Consider the following 14,392-nt stretch of genomic DNA (forward strand, 5'->3'; position numbering starts at 1 on the left):
TTTTTTTTTTTTTTTTTTAAAAAAAAATTAGACTGAGGGTTCGCTCTTTTTAAAGTAGTAATGAAAGCTGACACATTCGTAAATCATATTCCTGCCTGTTCTGTTTTAGTGATTTAGATGTGAAGTTTAACACATTTTACGCCTTAATTGCTACTACAACAACTGTATTTTTGTTTTTCCTTTCTTTTATTAAATTTCAGCATTCCTCAGACTCTGTCTGACTCTTTTTAATCTTTTTTTTCTATTTAATTTGTATTCTGTGAAAGGAGAGCCCATTCATGGCCCCATTGTTATATAATCAGAGCATACGGTAAATCTGTGCTATTGGAATAACACTAAAGATACATTTTAAAATGTAAACCTATTTGTGAAAATCAATTTCTCTGGTATATCATTTAAGACCCAAGGGCCCTTTTGTTACATTTAGCTATGTATGATCAATCAAGGAATTAAAACACCACTATTTAGAGAGAACTGTTATATAAAGGCAATGCTATATTTATGTGGTTTAAAGATAAGTTTTACTCTGATTGTAGCACATGGGACTACTGTTTTATCTGTTACCTATATCCCAAAAAATGTTAAACCCTTTTGATAAATTGAATCTTGACGCATGCGCATTTTACGACAGTTTAGACGCGTTTACGATACAAACTGGGGCGCTGTTTACAACCGAGCTGTATAGTTACAAAAGGGTTATGCTGCAAATTGAACAATGGTGCGTATGTGTGCTTTTCCTGGATGTTTCAACAGACAGAAAGCAGTGAGGTTGCGTCCTCGGCCGTTGTCGCCAGAGGAAAGGCTGACTTTTCACAGATTCCCACTGAATGACCCGCAGCGCCTGAGGCTATGGCTGCTCGCGGTTCGCCGGGACACTGGTTTACCCGTTCAGTCTCTGGACGTTTTGAGGCTGTGCAGTCAACATTTTTCACGAGACGATTTCAGGTCAGATAAGGGAAGTGTACGACGATATCTGAAGTCGACAGCCGTCCCTGTGTGGTTTTTCAAAACTGAGGTATGTGAGGACCAACTTACAGAGTAGAGTACATCTGTGTGACCGTGAAAACCATGTGCTGTAAGTTACTTTCAGGGGAGGTTGCTGAAGGAAGATCGATTTGTTGCTAAATGACGCGACGTCAATGCGCGGTGACGTCATTACGTAATCACGACGCAAAATTGTGTCGCTGCATCAAATCTCGGCCCCAAAAAAAATATATGTAAATGTTAATTTAGAGGCGTTTATAAAATAATAGAAATGCATAATATGATATTAAAATATAAATAACTAATTTTAAATACAACATTGAATTATTTAACACTTTCACATGTTTTAACAATTACAATTTAAGTTTGTTTTTATTAAGCTAGTGAACTAGTAAAACTACTCATTCTGAACGATTATAGATTTAAGCAGTGTATTAGTAGTTCGTATGCTACACTCTAAGAAAAGCCTGTAAAAATAGGGCAAAATCTATTAATATGAAGGAATTTTCCGTAATTATTATTCACACGTTTTTTACCTACATTTTAAATTACGCATTGTATTTTGTGTTTTCGGGTTACAATGGATAATCACTCAATTTTTCTAGATATTTTTCTTACCGTGCACTAACTGATCAACAAACTCAAGTACAAGCTACTAACAAGGTGTATCATAAATGAACAATTATTCAATTATTATTATTATTATTATTAAACAATTGCTAATAGCAGCCAACTTAATTCATGTGAATTGTGTACTGCTAGGCACCTTTGGTTTCCTCTCTTTGTGTAATTTAGATGGAAAATGTGTGGCTTTTTTATCGTTAAAATTTGCTAAATGTTGCCAAATAAATTTTTTAAAATAGCTAAATTTGTTGCTAGGTGCTTTTGGAAGAAAAAGTTGCTAGGGTAGTCTGAAAAGTTGCTAAATCTAGCGACAAAATTGCTACGTTGGCAACACTTGTCTGTTGTTCCAAACAAACCTATGATCACTAAAGGTTTGTTTTAAGTAAGTTGGGAACAAACATGCACAAAAAAACATATACCTTCACTTTACGGAAGTCAGTCGGTCATTGGTACGACTAAAGGGTGATTAAATAAATATATATATATATTACAATTTTTTTCTTTAAATAAAATAAAGGGGTATGACCTGACCAATCTAAGGTTGGAAGACAAGAATAAAATTAAAGAATAATTACGCTCCTCCTCTCCCGTTTCTTTAATGCGAGATCTAATTCCTTTAAATGAACAGTTACAGGTAAATAAAATAAAAAAAGTCATACAAGGAGAAACAAACTAATTAATTTACTGTACATAAAGAGTTGGAGTGAAAACATTATTGTAGTATTAACCATATCACTATAGAGCTATATCACAGTCATTATATTATTTGTTGTGTAGTGTATGACAGTGTGCACTAAATCTGATTTACAACATCAAATGGCATGATGACTGTTTTAGGAGGCTCGGAGAGATCCGTCTCAGCCCAGACAGAGATTTATCCACTGCTTTCCTTTGCTGTCCTTTGACCAGGAGGCTGAAGATGAAGAGACTGTTGCTGCTGTATCAGAGAAGAGTGTGAAGACCGCGGGAAAATACACTACACCAGCACCGCCTCAAATAAAGCTAGAATCTAGAAGCGCCGCTCTTGGTAATGCCCCAGTTGGTAAGATGGCTTTGATTTTGCTAATAAATTGTTTCACACAGCCAGGCGTTTGACTTGGTTTGCCTTACTGAAAGTGAGCGAAGACTGCTCTCTTTGTGATCGATGAAGCGGTCAGTCACTTCAGTTTAGCACGAGTTAACAGAGTTCTGAATTCTTGTGAAATTTCCAGTTCTAATCAAAAAATGATTGATTACACTGTACAACGAGTATCTTATTTACATGGTATCTACAATTTGTTGTTGTATGGTAATGGTAACCTCACTAATTGTGATATATTCAATATGTTTCTGAAACAAATGTTCTGTTTTATTTTCTCATCTAAAATCTCTGGAAGAGGAGGAAGCCAAAGCACAGAGTAATGGGATGAAGAAATGAGCCACTCATGCTGGAACATCTTTTAATAGACTATTTATTTCTATTTTTTATTTTTTTAATTAACAAATATTTTCTCCATTTAATGTAGTAGCAAAAGCTTCATAAGCAAGTCATAGCTGTTCTGTTCTAACGATTTAGATGTGACATTGTATGCCACACACTTAACTGCTACTACTGTGTTTTTCTGTTTCTGTTGTTTTATTAATACTGAGGTCATGAATTATCTTTCACAAAATGCAAAAGAGAGAGAGATATTATAAAAAAGTCATGCAGAGTCTGGGGAATGTGGAAAGGTTTTATGAAAGATACAATTCTTGACATCAGTATATTATTTTAATGTTATAATGTAATTAATCAATCATGCTCAGAACACCTTACAGTAAAACTCTTTCTCTCTAGTACATTTTTGTATTGCTAAAAAGGCTTTGTGATATAGCAAGTGTTCGGGCACTACTGGCAATAAATGTCTGGAAAAATAAAAGGTCAGTTCTTGTTCCTTGTCTCCGTCTCTGGTCGATATATAAAACCTCCAGTATTTACAAGGCTTTTGGGATTTTGCCAGAGAGAGAGAGACGATAGTTGTGTTTACATAATTTGACATTTTAAGCATAGTTTTTCTCTGTTACTTTAGTTGGTAAAGTTATTTCTACTGTAACAATACTGATTAATAGTCGTGACAAACATTTAATTAGCATTGGCGTTATCAGAGCTTATTTTTAAGTTCTAACCAATTAATGCTATAGTGTATATGTTGTTATTATTTTATTTCTGAATAAAATGTAACAAGTCATTTTTAATATTCACACACATTCAAACAATACATCCGGGGCGACTTTTATTTTGAAAAATCACATTTCCGGTTTGGACACCGAGGCTAGAAGAAGAACGTCTTTCAGCGTAACCGCTATCTTGCATAGCTTTAGCGATCAGTTGCTTTATTCCAGCTTGTAAGGTACGTTTTTTTCATAAGTCAGTACAAACTGATTATTTCCTTCGTAATATAATTTGATAACGCCCCATTTGATGTTATTGTATTAGTGGGAATATGGCGGTTAGCATCAGGGCCAAAGACCAACGGAAAGATGGCGCTTAGCATCAGGCCAAAACACAAGAGAGCAACTCTTCAGGAAAAACTGTCAAATTATTCTTCACTTTTAAGTTGAAAAGCAAACTCCACATACACTGAGGTAGTCTACATATGAAATTTCAAGCAGTGACATACTATCTTTTTTTCTTTCTTATAAAATAATTTACGTGTATTATAAATGCATGTTGACATGAAAGCGAAAGTCTTTCAAAACGTAAAGATGAAGGTTTCCAGTTAAAGTTGCTTTCCTTTATACATATCCTCTAACAAAGTTCATGGACATTAGGCCTCTACCAGTTACATTAATTAACTTTCTAGTTGTGATATTTCTGGTCTGATACAGTTGAAGTTTTCTAAAAACAAACCCAGAGACATCCACAAAGTGAATGATTTCATTTTTCATCTCAAGGTAAGACTGATACAGGTGACACGCCTCAGCCGGATTCACCAGCAGATCTTCCACCTGAAGCTGATCTCTTCAATATTGTAGTATTAATACAAGGAGAACAAATTCTCCTTACCAACTTTTTAACAGGTGAGCAGCAGCTGCCCCGGCAAGAGCTGATTTTTTTGAGGTCCTACACATATTTGACTACTTTTGACAACTTTGAGACATGTCTTACAATCAACCATACCGAAACCCACCTGATGATTACAGCGCAAGCAATGACAAGTACAAAGACTCGCAACGAATTTATCACCGGGAGTCTACCGCTTACAGGTCGCGAATTAGGAGCGGATCTCCAGAGCGGACGTCTCCATCCTCATCAGAACCTGTCCTCTCGTCTGCTAAGGCTTTGTCTTTTCTGCATAGCTGTGGACTGGATGCTGAAGACCTTCAAACTCTGGCCAAGCTTCCGGAGCATCTCATCGCAGCCGATACCCTTCCTGACCTTCTTGCGCAGATCAAAAATAAGAAAGCGTCCAACACTTCTTCATCTAGGTCCGGTGCGCTCCAACCCGGTTCGTCATCTCGCTCCTGGGACGACAGGAGCCACACTCAGCTGGTTGAGTATCCATTGGCTTTGCCTGTCCGTCAGTCATATTCCATTCCTCGAGAGCAGCTTCCAACCTGGGACGACCGCTGGGAAAATGCCCAACAAACAAGCTCTCCAACATGCACGCACACCAGTTCTGACTCAAACTATGTGGTTGAGTACAACCATCTGAAAGACAAACAGTCTTATTTTGATAAAGCGTCTTATGCCACAGAACCATCAAGGCAGAAAACGTCCGTTGTCCCGCAGTCTTACTCTAGCCACAGCAGAGACGTCAGTCAATCCTCACATTTGTCCAGCAGAGACGTCAGTCAGTCCTCTCCTCTGACCAGTAGAGATGCAAGTCAGTCCTCCCATCGCTCTAGCAGAGACGTCAGTCAGTCCTCTTATCTGTCCAGTAAAGACGTCAGTCAGTCCTCCCATCGCTCTAGCAGAGATGTCAGTCAGACCTCTTATCTGTCCAATAGAGACATTGGTCAGTCCTCACATCTGTCCGGTAGAGACATTGGTCAATCCTCACATCTGTCCGGTAGAGACATTGGTCAGTCCTCACATCTGTCCGGTATTGGTCAGTCCTCACATCTGTCTGGTAGAGACATTGGTCAATCCTCACATCTGTCCGGTATTGGTCAGTCCTCACATCTGTCTGGTAGAGACATTGGTCAGTCCTCACATCTGTCAGGTAGAGATGTTGGTCCACCCTCACTCCTGTCCAACAGAGGCGTCGCTCCACCCTCGCTTCTGTCCGGCAGAGATGTCGGCCCACCTTCTCTCCTGTCTGGCAGAGACGTCGGTCTGCCCTCGCTCCTGTCCATCAGAGACCTTGCACCACCCTCGCACCTGGCCAGCAGAGACGTTGGTCAGTCTTCACACCAACGGAGGACAGAGTCAGCTCCTAGAGTGCCTACCAGGAAGGAGGCATCAGATTTCCACGGGAAAACTCCACCAGTATTTCCCTACGCGTGCGTGCTCTGCGAAATCACTGTCCTCTCTAACAAGGTAAGTAGCTTATTTTTGCTCTCACAGATTCTACATTACCAGCTATTTACCAGACAGTTGCAGGCAAAATACACATGAGCGTACTGTGGCATATGAGGTAAGTCCAAGTAGCATGTTTATTAGTAATGCGTTAAAGGTATAGTTTACCCCAGAGTGGAAATTCTGTCATGTTGTACTGAACTTAATAAAGATAGAAAGTAACATTAAAGCAGTCCAGTCGACTCATGCACTGAATGAAGTCATTATCCCCCTGCCGTAGTCCTCAAATCTCATCCCTGCTCCCGCATATGCAAATATGCTGCATCATGTTTGGTCACAAGACATGCAGGAACCAATGGAGTCACTGAGGCATGGAGTCATACTTGGGTGTAATTCATCTTGATGCAAAAAGTATGAATATGCTCTAGTGGGAATGAGATTTAAGGGCTATAATGGAAAGGAAGATTGGCACTGCATAATGACTTGATAATTGACTTGTCGTTTTGTTCTTGATATGATGGTCTTTTTTGTTAGATTTTTTTAGTTAAGATAGTAAACAACCAAAATTAAAGATCTGTTCATTTTGATAGCATATGCAGTTAGAGGGTGTGAAAAATTCATTAGCATAACAGTATATATGATTTTTGCAAATACTTTTTGTTTAAATTTGATGGAAGTCTGTCTTAATCATACAGACTATAAATGTACTTTGTCATATTATACAATTTAGTGCCTCATGAATGAATATTTAGAGATATAACTTGTGTTTTAGGACTGGTCTTTGCATATAAAAGGAGCCCAACATGCTCATAGTCAACTTAGTCTTGTGGAAAAGTAAGTATCTTCAACTTTATTCTTTAATTTTGTTCTAAAACTCCTGTGCAGTCATGTTGCTGCTAAATAATTATTTCAAGCGGTTTAAGAAACATATTTGGTGATAGTGAGGATGATTTAAGAGATTTAGCTACATTTTATACAGATTTATTGCCAGTAGTCATACAGATTTAACATGAAACATAACTCCGTGTACAGACAAAGCATGTGCAATTCTTTACGACACATTTTAATAAAGTAATAGTATTATGTATTTTCCACCTTGATGTTTTATGTGGTACACCGAGTTATCAGTAGCATAATACTAACAATTGCACGGGTTCAGTTCTGCTCACATACTGATATAACACATGCCTTGAATGTGTTAAAAGCAACTGCCAAAATGCTCAAATGTCAATAAATGTTTTACACACATATCCTTCTTCATTAGATATCCAGCGTGGGATCAGACAATCCAATCTGCTCGAAGGTAGAATCATCCCCTCATTATATTTGTAAACCAGCACATTTCCAAAAATGTGTTAGTTTACATGTTATGTACACACTTTAACAGAAATGAGCCCCATCCTGATCGACACGCGTCCAGAACAACACAGGAACGAGGTAACGTCTTTATTCTCTTCGTAGTGATTCAAGCTATCTATCTTCTAGATATTTTAGATATTATAGATGTTGTTCGTTTTTCAGGTGGAACCTCAAGCAGTAGAAATGGATCGTCAGGCAGCAAAAGTCAATCATCAAGCAGCCAAAACCGCAATAACACCGAAGCAACGACGAAGGTGGATTTTTATTTGTGATGTTCTGTTTCAGACATTGTTATATTGTTTATTTAACTAAATTTGATTACAGTGCAAAGTGGTGTGCGTCAAGTTTGAAGTGGATGATGTGGATGAAGCTTACCTGAAAAAATTGCTTGGCCAGTTTGGGGCGATTGTCAAAATTATCATGTTACCAAGAATGGTATGGCATTTTATTTTTAATATATATATATATAAATATATATATATATATATATATATATATATATAACTCCTTTAACAAATATATGAATCTGATTTTTAAATGGGCTGTAATACTTTTTTCTTGTAATATTTTTTAGGCTTTTGTGAATATGGGAACAGCAGGCCAAGGCAGAGGATATAGTAAAATATTTCTACCAAAACCCTTTGAGGATCAGAGGAGAACTGATCGTATTTACTCTGTCTGCAGCATTCAATTTCCTACAGGTGAGTAAATATGTTAAATGTTATGTTTTGTGTTAAGCCAGGACTTTTTGATGCAGAGGACGACCAAATATGAGGACCTTCTTCCTAAAATAGAAGTACAACCACATATTTTCCTGTGTGAACCCATTTATACAGTATGAGAAAATATTAAGTGATATTACAAAGACAACATGTTGTTTCCTACATTGATTAGTCATTATATTGTCACTGTAGTAATACTAATAGAAATTATTATACAATATATGGTTAAGCTCATGATTTGTTTTCCTAGTTTTGGGAAACGGTAAACAGTTTTTCTCAAAAACTTTTCAATGAACAAGTTTCAAAACCCCTGCTTGTTAGCGATGTTAAACATTGAAACTTCTGCCAGACTAGTCCCTGAATTAGACTCTCCCCTACTTTACAAAACCCAATCCTAAAAATATGGTTGAGACTTTGCAGTCAGAGATGGAGCAGGAGTGCAGCAGTGCTTCATCGGTGTTGTCAAAGGCGTGATAAGCAAAATGACACGCATGACAAAATGATACCTGCTTATGAAGCGGAATATGATGATTAACTTGAATGATCCACTTCAGCTACATTCACTCAGCTATCTACTTTTCAGTCGGGCACCTAATTCAGTTATGTTAGGGAGGGATCAGAGATATTTTCCTAGTGCCATTCAGAAGATTTTACCAATGACACCTTCAAAAGTGACTTGCATCCATTTGATTTGTTTTAGCATGCCACCAATGGTGATTGAATGATTTCCTTCATGTTTTACAGACTTCTCGTGTAGTGAGCTTTTCACCGTTACCTTCTGGTGATGGCATACGCTCGGAGTTGACGGCCATTGCTAAGCGTTTCGGATCAGTAAAACATTCTCTGTTTCTCCCAAGCCGGGTAGCTAAGCTTATTGTTGTGCAGATATTTCTATTTATTTACTTATTTTATGGCATGTTTTTTCTCGGCAGTCATCTATGTTGTATAAAGACTTTGTGCCTTTTTACAGGGTTATGTGGAGATGAGCAGTGCAGAGGAGGCCGACAAATTGGTGGAGCACTATTCAACCAATTCACTTAAAATAAAAGGAAAAACCATTAACGTTTGTTCCTCAACTGAGTACCAGACGCTTGAGTAAGCCTGTTTTGCTGATCTTATGTTGACTTGTAAAGACACCATTTTTTTTGCATTTGGACATGGATTTTATTCTGTTTTGTTGGGTAACACTAGAGATGTTACACTTTTTAATTTGGTGTGCGTTTTTCCATTCTACTTCTAAAATAACATGCTTGATATTTCTCTTCATGGTCTAGAATGACGGATGCTGACAAAGAAAAATCACCAGTTCCTTATAGCAGCAGCAGCAGCAGGAGGAGGAGGAGGAGTTGCAGCCCGAGGAGGAGATCCCACAGAGACTCTCCCAGCCCCAAACGAAGAGCTTCTGAAGAGCGGTCCAGGTCTCGCAGGAGTCACGACTCTAAGAAACGAGAAGAAAGTCGACGCTCACGCGAGAAAACCAAAGAGAGCTCTAGACGGGACAGCTCATCCAAATCCCGTTCTAAAAAATGCTCTCCTTCGAAAGACCAGAAGCAAAAAACAAAAACAGAAGAAAGTGTGAAGGAGACTGTTGAAGACGACAACAATCAGTCTGACATCATGACTGATGATAGTGATCTTGAAGGAGTGGCAGTTATAGCAGATGATGGTGAGGCACTGAATTCAGAAGATGAGCTCACAGTAGATGAAGAGATGGATGATGAGGCGCATGAAACCTCCGATGAACAGGATGCGTCTGAAGATGTCCAAACTGTGAAAGAGTCAGATGATCAGACTAAACCTTCAGACATGGACACATCGAGCATACAGCCAGAGACGTCAGAGTGTGTACCAACTGCTACTACTTCGGAAAGATCGAGCGATTGTAAGGAAGCCCAAGAGCTTCAACAAGGAGAGCAAAAAGAGCTTCAAGAAAAGCAAAACGAGCTTCAGCAAGGAGAGAAAAAAGAGCTTCAAGAAAAGCTGAAAGAGATTCAACAAGGAGAGCAAAAAGAGCCTCAAGAAAAGAAAAAAGAGCTTCAACCAGGAGAGAAGAAAGAGCTTCAGCAAAAAGAACTTAAACAAGAAGAGCAAAAAGAGCCTAAACAAGAAGAGCTTCAACAAGGAGAACAAAACCAGCAACAAGGGGAGCAAAAAGACAATACAGTGGAGATGGAGGTAAACACAAATGAGTGTAACAGTTACCCACATTTTGAAATTGGGGACTCGACATCTAAAAAAAAAAAAAAGTATATCAAAAAATTTAGAATTACTAGTCATGGCCTAGCAGTTTTGGTGCTCTTTCTGACAACACATGTTCAAGTCTATTCAAAATCTATTGAATAGAATGTACACAATTTAAGTATTTCAGTTGGTAGTGAATGATACACAGTTAATAATGTTGGATTCTATATATATATAGCCTACATCTGTCCTGTTTTGTCTGTAGGAGACAGCAGATATCTCAGAGAATCTAGACAAGGAGGGAGTGTTGACAGAAAAAGGTATTTATTTTACACGGTTATTGAATAATTCAACAGTAAATGCAATAAAGTTGCTGTATGTTTTGCTAAAACCGTTTTTGTAGTTTGCTTTAGTTATTACGTTTCAAAGATAATTGAAGAAGTATGTCCATTCTGTTTTAGGTGATGAAATGGAGATTTCGACTTCGAGCACTGAGGTTAGTCTGTTTTTCCCTTTAAAGGGTTTGTGATCGTGTATATATGGAACACAAATTATGGTGTCTTCTATTAATTATGCTAAGGCATTTTGAGTTCTTTATAACGTTCTCTTTTTTTAGGAAACGTTTGGCAAAGTTCTGGAGGTGGCAGGGTTTCCAGTGGCTAAAAAATACAGTGAAGCAGATTTACTGAAAATTGGGGAAAAATACGGAGATGTGGCAAACTGCTGTCTGGTTCGCAGCAATCGAAAGGTAAAATTATCAAATTAAGGCATAATTTTAACATTAAATGTAAATTGTGTATGCAAAAGTAAGCAAAATGTCAAAACTGTTAATTTGCAATCTTTTTTTTAATGCTAGGCGATTTGTAATGCTAGTGTTTTTTTAACTTTTGATTATATTTGTCAGAGACAGCTCAATGTATGTATTTGCTCTGAAATGTCACATACACAGTAATATTTGAATGCATATATTTACTAAAATATTCTGTTAGAAGAAAAATGTTTAGAACTACGTGAGTTTTGAATCTATTCGTTAGGGCTTTCGGCAATAGTTAACCTATCATTGATATAGTCTGACCTAATCAGTTTTCATGAGAATTCCTTACAGCTCTACTTTGAAGTGTTCATGATACGTGATGTGCAGGATTTGTCTCTGTTAATATATGTAGAATTATGTTAATTATGTTTTCGTTGCAGGTGGAGAAGGCATTAATTGAGATGGCGAATGCTGCCGATGCTGCAAAACTCGAAGCCGAGTGTAAAAGGCAACACATTAAACTAGGCGGCAGAAACTTGAGGATAACCGTGTCAAAGAAATACAGCCACTTGAACGATGGGTAACTTACATTTCAATAACTACTTTTCTGTAGTTTTCTCGTGTTCTGAAGAACACATCAGATGATATTTGATTCTGTTTTAGGCAAAGTGTTGACGCTGACTCTGAGAAAGAGAAAGTTAAGGAAGATACTGAAGAGAACAATAAGGAGCCATCAAGCACACTGGCTTCCAGTGAGGAGAGTACAGTAGTGATGGCTGAGACCGAGATCTCTGAAGAAGATGCTGAGGCTCAGGAAGCAAAGGAAACCAACATGGACACAATCATGCAGACGTCTAGTGATGAGGAGGTCAAATCAAGAAACCATTTCACAAAATGAATCTCAAATACAACGTCTTTTTAGCAGTATATGTCTTTTTACGGAGACCACAAAACACGTGTAAACATTGGCGTATCATTGATTATACACAGCTCAGCTAACACAGTTTCTTGTTGCTTTCCAATACTTCAGGACGGGTATGGCAGAGTTCTCCGGATCAGAAACCTTCCAATGCCTGATGAGTACACTGATGCAGAATTTCTGAGCATCGCAGAACCGTATGGTAAAGTAGTACGCCATTGGATGTTTCGCCTTCATCGAACGGTTAGTAGCTATAACTGCCATATATATATATATATATATATATATATATATATATATTTGAAAAATGTATTCAGTGCTTCCATCAATGAAATCTTAAAATGTTCTTCCCACCCACCAGGGACTGATTGAAATGAAAAATGCCTCTGATGCTGAAAAGGTTGTAGCTGCGGCAGACATTAATAAAATTACAGTTGCTGGAATGCATCCCAAGATTTCAGTGTCTACCAAACATGCTCATTTAAATAAAAGGTATTGGATAGTAATTTATGCACTTCATTTTGATGTACTAAAATGCAAATTCAAAATAGCAGTGCTAGTTACTTATTTGTCATCTTTATAGTGTGTAGTAAGCAGTCAATGCTTCTTGATGTCAAACACAGTCAGGGCCTCAAGACCTGCAAAATTGATTATAGTCGACATTATTAACAATTAGTCAAGTGATGTCAGTTTACAATAGTGAAAAATGCTTGACAAAAAGTGCACAACCCAAAACTGTCCAAAGCACTATATTCAAACAAGTTTATTGGCTTTGATTTGGATTGCTTTTGTCAGGTGTTTGGACAGATGAATGTGCTCTTTAGTGTGCTTGAGAGGTGTTTTGGTACAAGGCTCATCATTATAAGTCCCTATTAGATGTTAATGAGCACGAACTCTATATAAACTAGCTGGAGTGCAACAGAGAAAACTCGTTATTCTGATTAAATGTTTTTGGGATGTTAAATTTAGGTTTTAAATGCACCATGTTTAATTGAATCCTACATCTAACACAGGTAATGCTATTTTATAAGAACAGTAACTGCAATGGGATTATAACATATAAAAGGATATAGCCGTCTCTTACAGCCACAGACAAAATAAAGAGTCACGTTGCTGTTCCTCATATTGAAAACTGGACAAACACTTTGTTGTGAAGCATATTATATGTTGTGCACTTTTTTGGTAACATTTTTACACATGGTATGTTTAGCATGAACTTCATCATATTTTATAGTTTTCAATTTGCACATTTTTCAAATGTAAACAATGTATTTGACCAGTTTATGAATAATCAATTATGAACGTCACTCACTGCATCCCTACACGTTTTGTATGGTTTGCTAGGTACTTTCTACATGGACCTAGTGATGGTTCTGTACACCCATCTTTCGAGTTAGAGGAGGAAAATGATGAATCCAAGACACAAAACAGTATTTCTGAGCAGCAGCCGTCTATCCAGACATCAGCGAATGTCGAGGTAGATCATTCTCACTTATTTTCCTGTCTTTGGTCAAATCCCTGTTTGGTAAGCTTTCAGATACTGCTGTGCAGCATGTCTACCGATACTATGTGTTTGATGATGAATAACACTGGTTTTAGGAGTCTTCGAATGATAACCGAGATGACAACTCGAAGGGAGATGAGAAGCAGGTTTCTGCAGCTGATGATGGAAGCATAACGGAGGAGGAAAATTCAGACGCTGTGTCAGAGACGCAAACACCTGTGATGGATCCAGTGGGTAAGAGCGTGTTTCACAGGCCTCTGAAAACATGATGCTTAAACCTGAGCTGTGAGAGGTTCTAACGCTCATGCAAATCCTCAGGGAATTAAGTAGCTACCGTTTAATAAAAGTAGTAAGGCTATATTGGACCGTACAGCTGTGCTTCTGCACAACTGATCTTTTGTACTTTACCAACAGGCACAGAGTTTGTTCGGCCTGTGGTGGGTTACTTCTGCAGCCTGTGTAATGCCATCTATGCCAGTGAGGAAGAGGCCAAGGGCGAACACTGCAGGACCCCAATGCATCATCAAAAGCTGAAGGCAAACTTTCACAGACTTCTTATTTGCATGATTATTTTGCATATCTATCAGATTTGATATTTTATCTTTAGTGTGGTAGAAATGATACAAGACTGACACGTGTTCTCATTATATTTTTTCTCTTAGGAGCACAAGGAGCGTTCAACATAAACCATGACATGAATCAAGCCAATCCAGAAATCATTCATAGACTAGGGTGCCCATAAGTGCCATTTTCCCAGGACGCGTCCTGGCCAGGATTTCTATATTGCCTAAAATATCTAGGTTTTGGCTTTGTTTGCGTGTGCAGACCGATCAGTGTATGACATCAAAATACCATACAGACGGTT

General features: G+C 37.9%; 2 protein-coding genes across 5 annotated transcripts; both read left to right on the top strand.

Moving 5' to 3' along the window:
* The first annotated feature begins 524 nt into the window (after positions 1-524).
* LOC107598328 (THAP domain-containing protein 4-like) lies at positions 525-3,549 on the top strand. Of its 4 annotated transcripts, none has more exons than XM_016289629.1 (3): positions 525-1,015; positions 2,446-2,650; positions 2,985-3,549. In XM_016289629.1, exons 1-3 carry the CDS (start codon positions 716-718, stop codon positions 3,023-3,025), a joined length of 546 nt encoding a protein of 181 aa, XP_016145115.1. In that variant the 5' UTR covers positions 525-715; the 3' UTR covers positions 3,026-3,549. The 4 variants fall into 4 exon arrangements, with proteins under 4 accessions (XP_016145115.1, XP_016145117.1, XP_016145116.1 ...); XM_016289631.1 differs by having other exon boundaries at positions 2,990-3,549; XM_016289630.1 differs by having other exon boundaries at positions 2,446-2,635.
* Positions 3,550-4,521: 972 nt separating this feature from the next.
* On the top strand, positions 4,522-14,310 carry matr3l1.1 (matrin 3-like 1.1). Its single transcript, XM_016289634.1, is given in 22 exon segments — positions 4,522-6,109; positions 6,861-6,922; positions 7,353-7,391; positions 7,476-7,525; positions 7,610-7,701; positions 7,772-7,882; positions 8,022-8,051; positions 8,053-8,148; positions 8,914-9,030; positions 9,140-9,264; positions 9,444-10,344; positions 10,619-10,670; positions 10,812-10,846; positions 10,967-11,098; positions 11,545-11,684; positions 11,768-11,972; positions 12,135-12,266; positions 12,385-12,515; positions 13,368-13,500; positions 13,623-13,761; positions 13,942-14,063; positions 14,190-14,310. Coding segments are annotated over 22 exon segments (4,251 nt in total). The 5' UTR covers positions 4,522-4,726; the 3' UTR covers positions 14,214-14,310.
* Positions 14,311-14,392: the final 82 nt, after the last annotated feature.

This window comes from Sinocyclocheilus grahami, unplaced genomic scaffold, assembly GCF_001515645.1.
Source record: "Sinocyclocheilus grahami isolate Dianchi unplaced genomic scaffold, SAMN03320097.WGS_v1.1 scaffold250.1, whole genome shotgun sequence".
Classification (NCBI taxonomy): domain Eukaryota; kingdom Metazoa; phylum Chordata; class Actinopteri; order Cypriniformes; family Cyprinidae; genus Sinocyclocheilus; species Sinocyclocheilus grahami.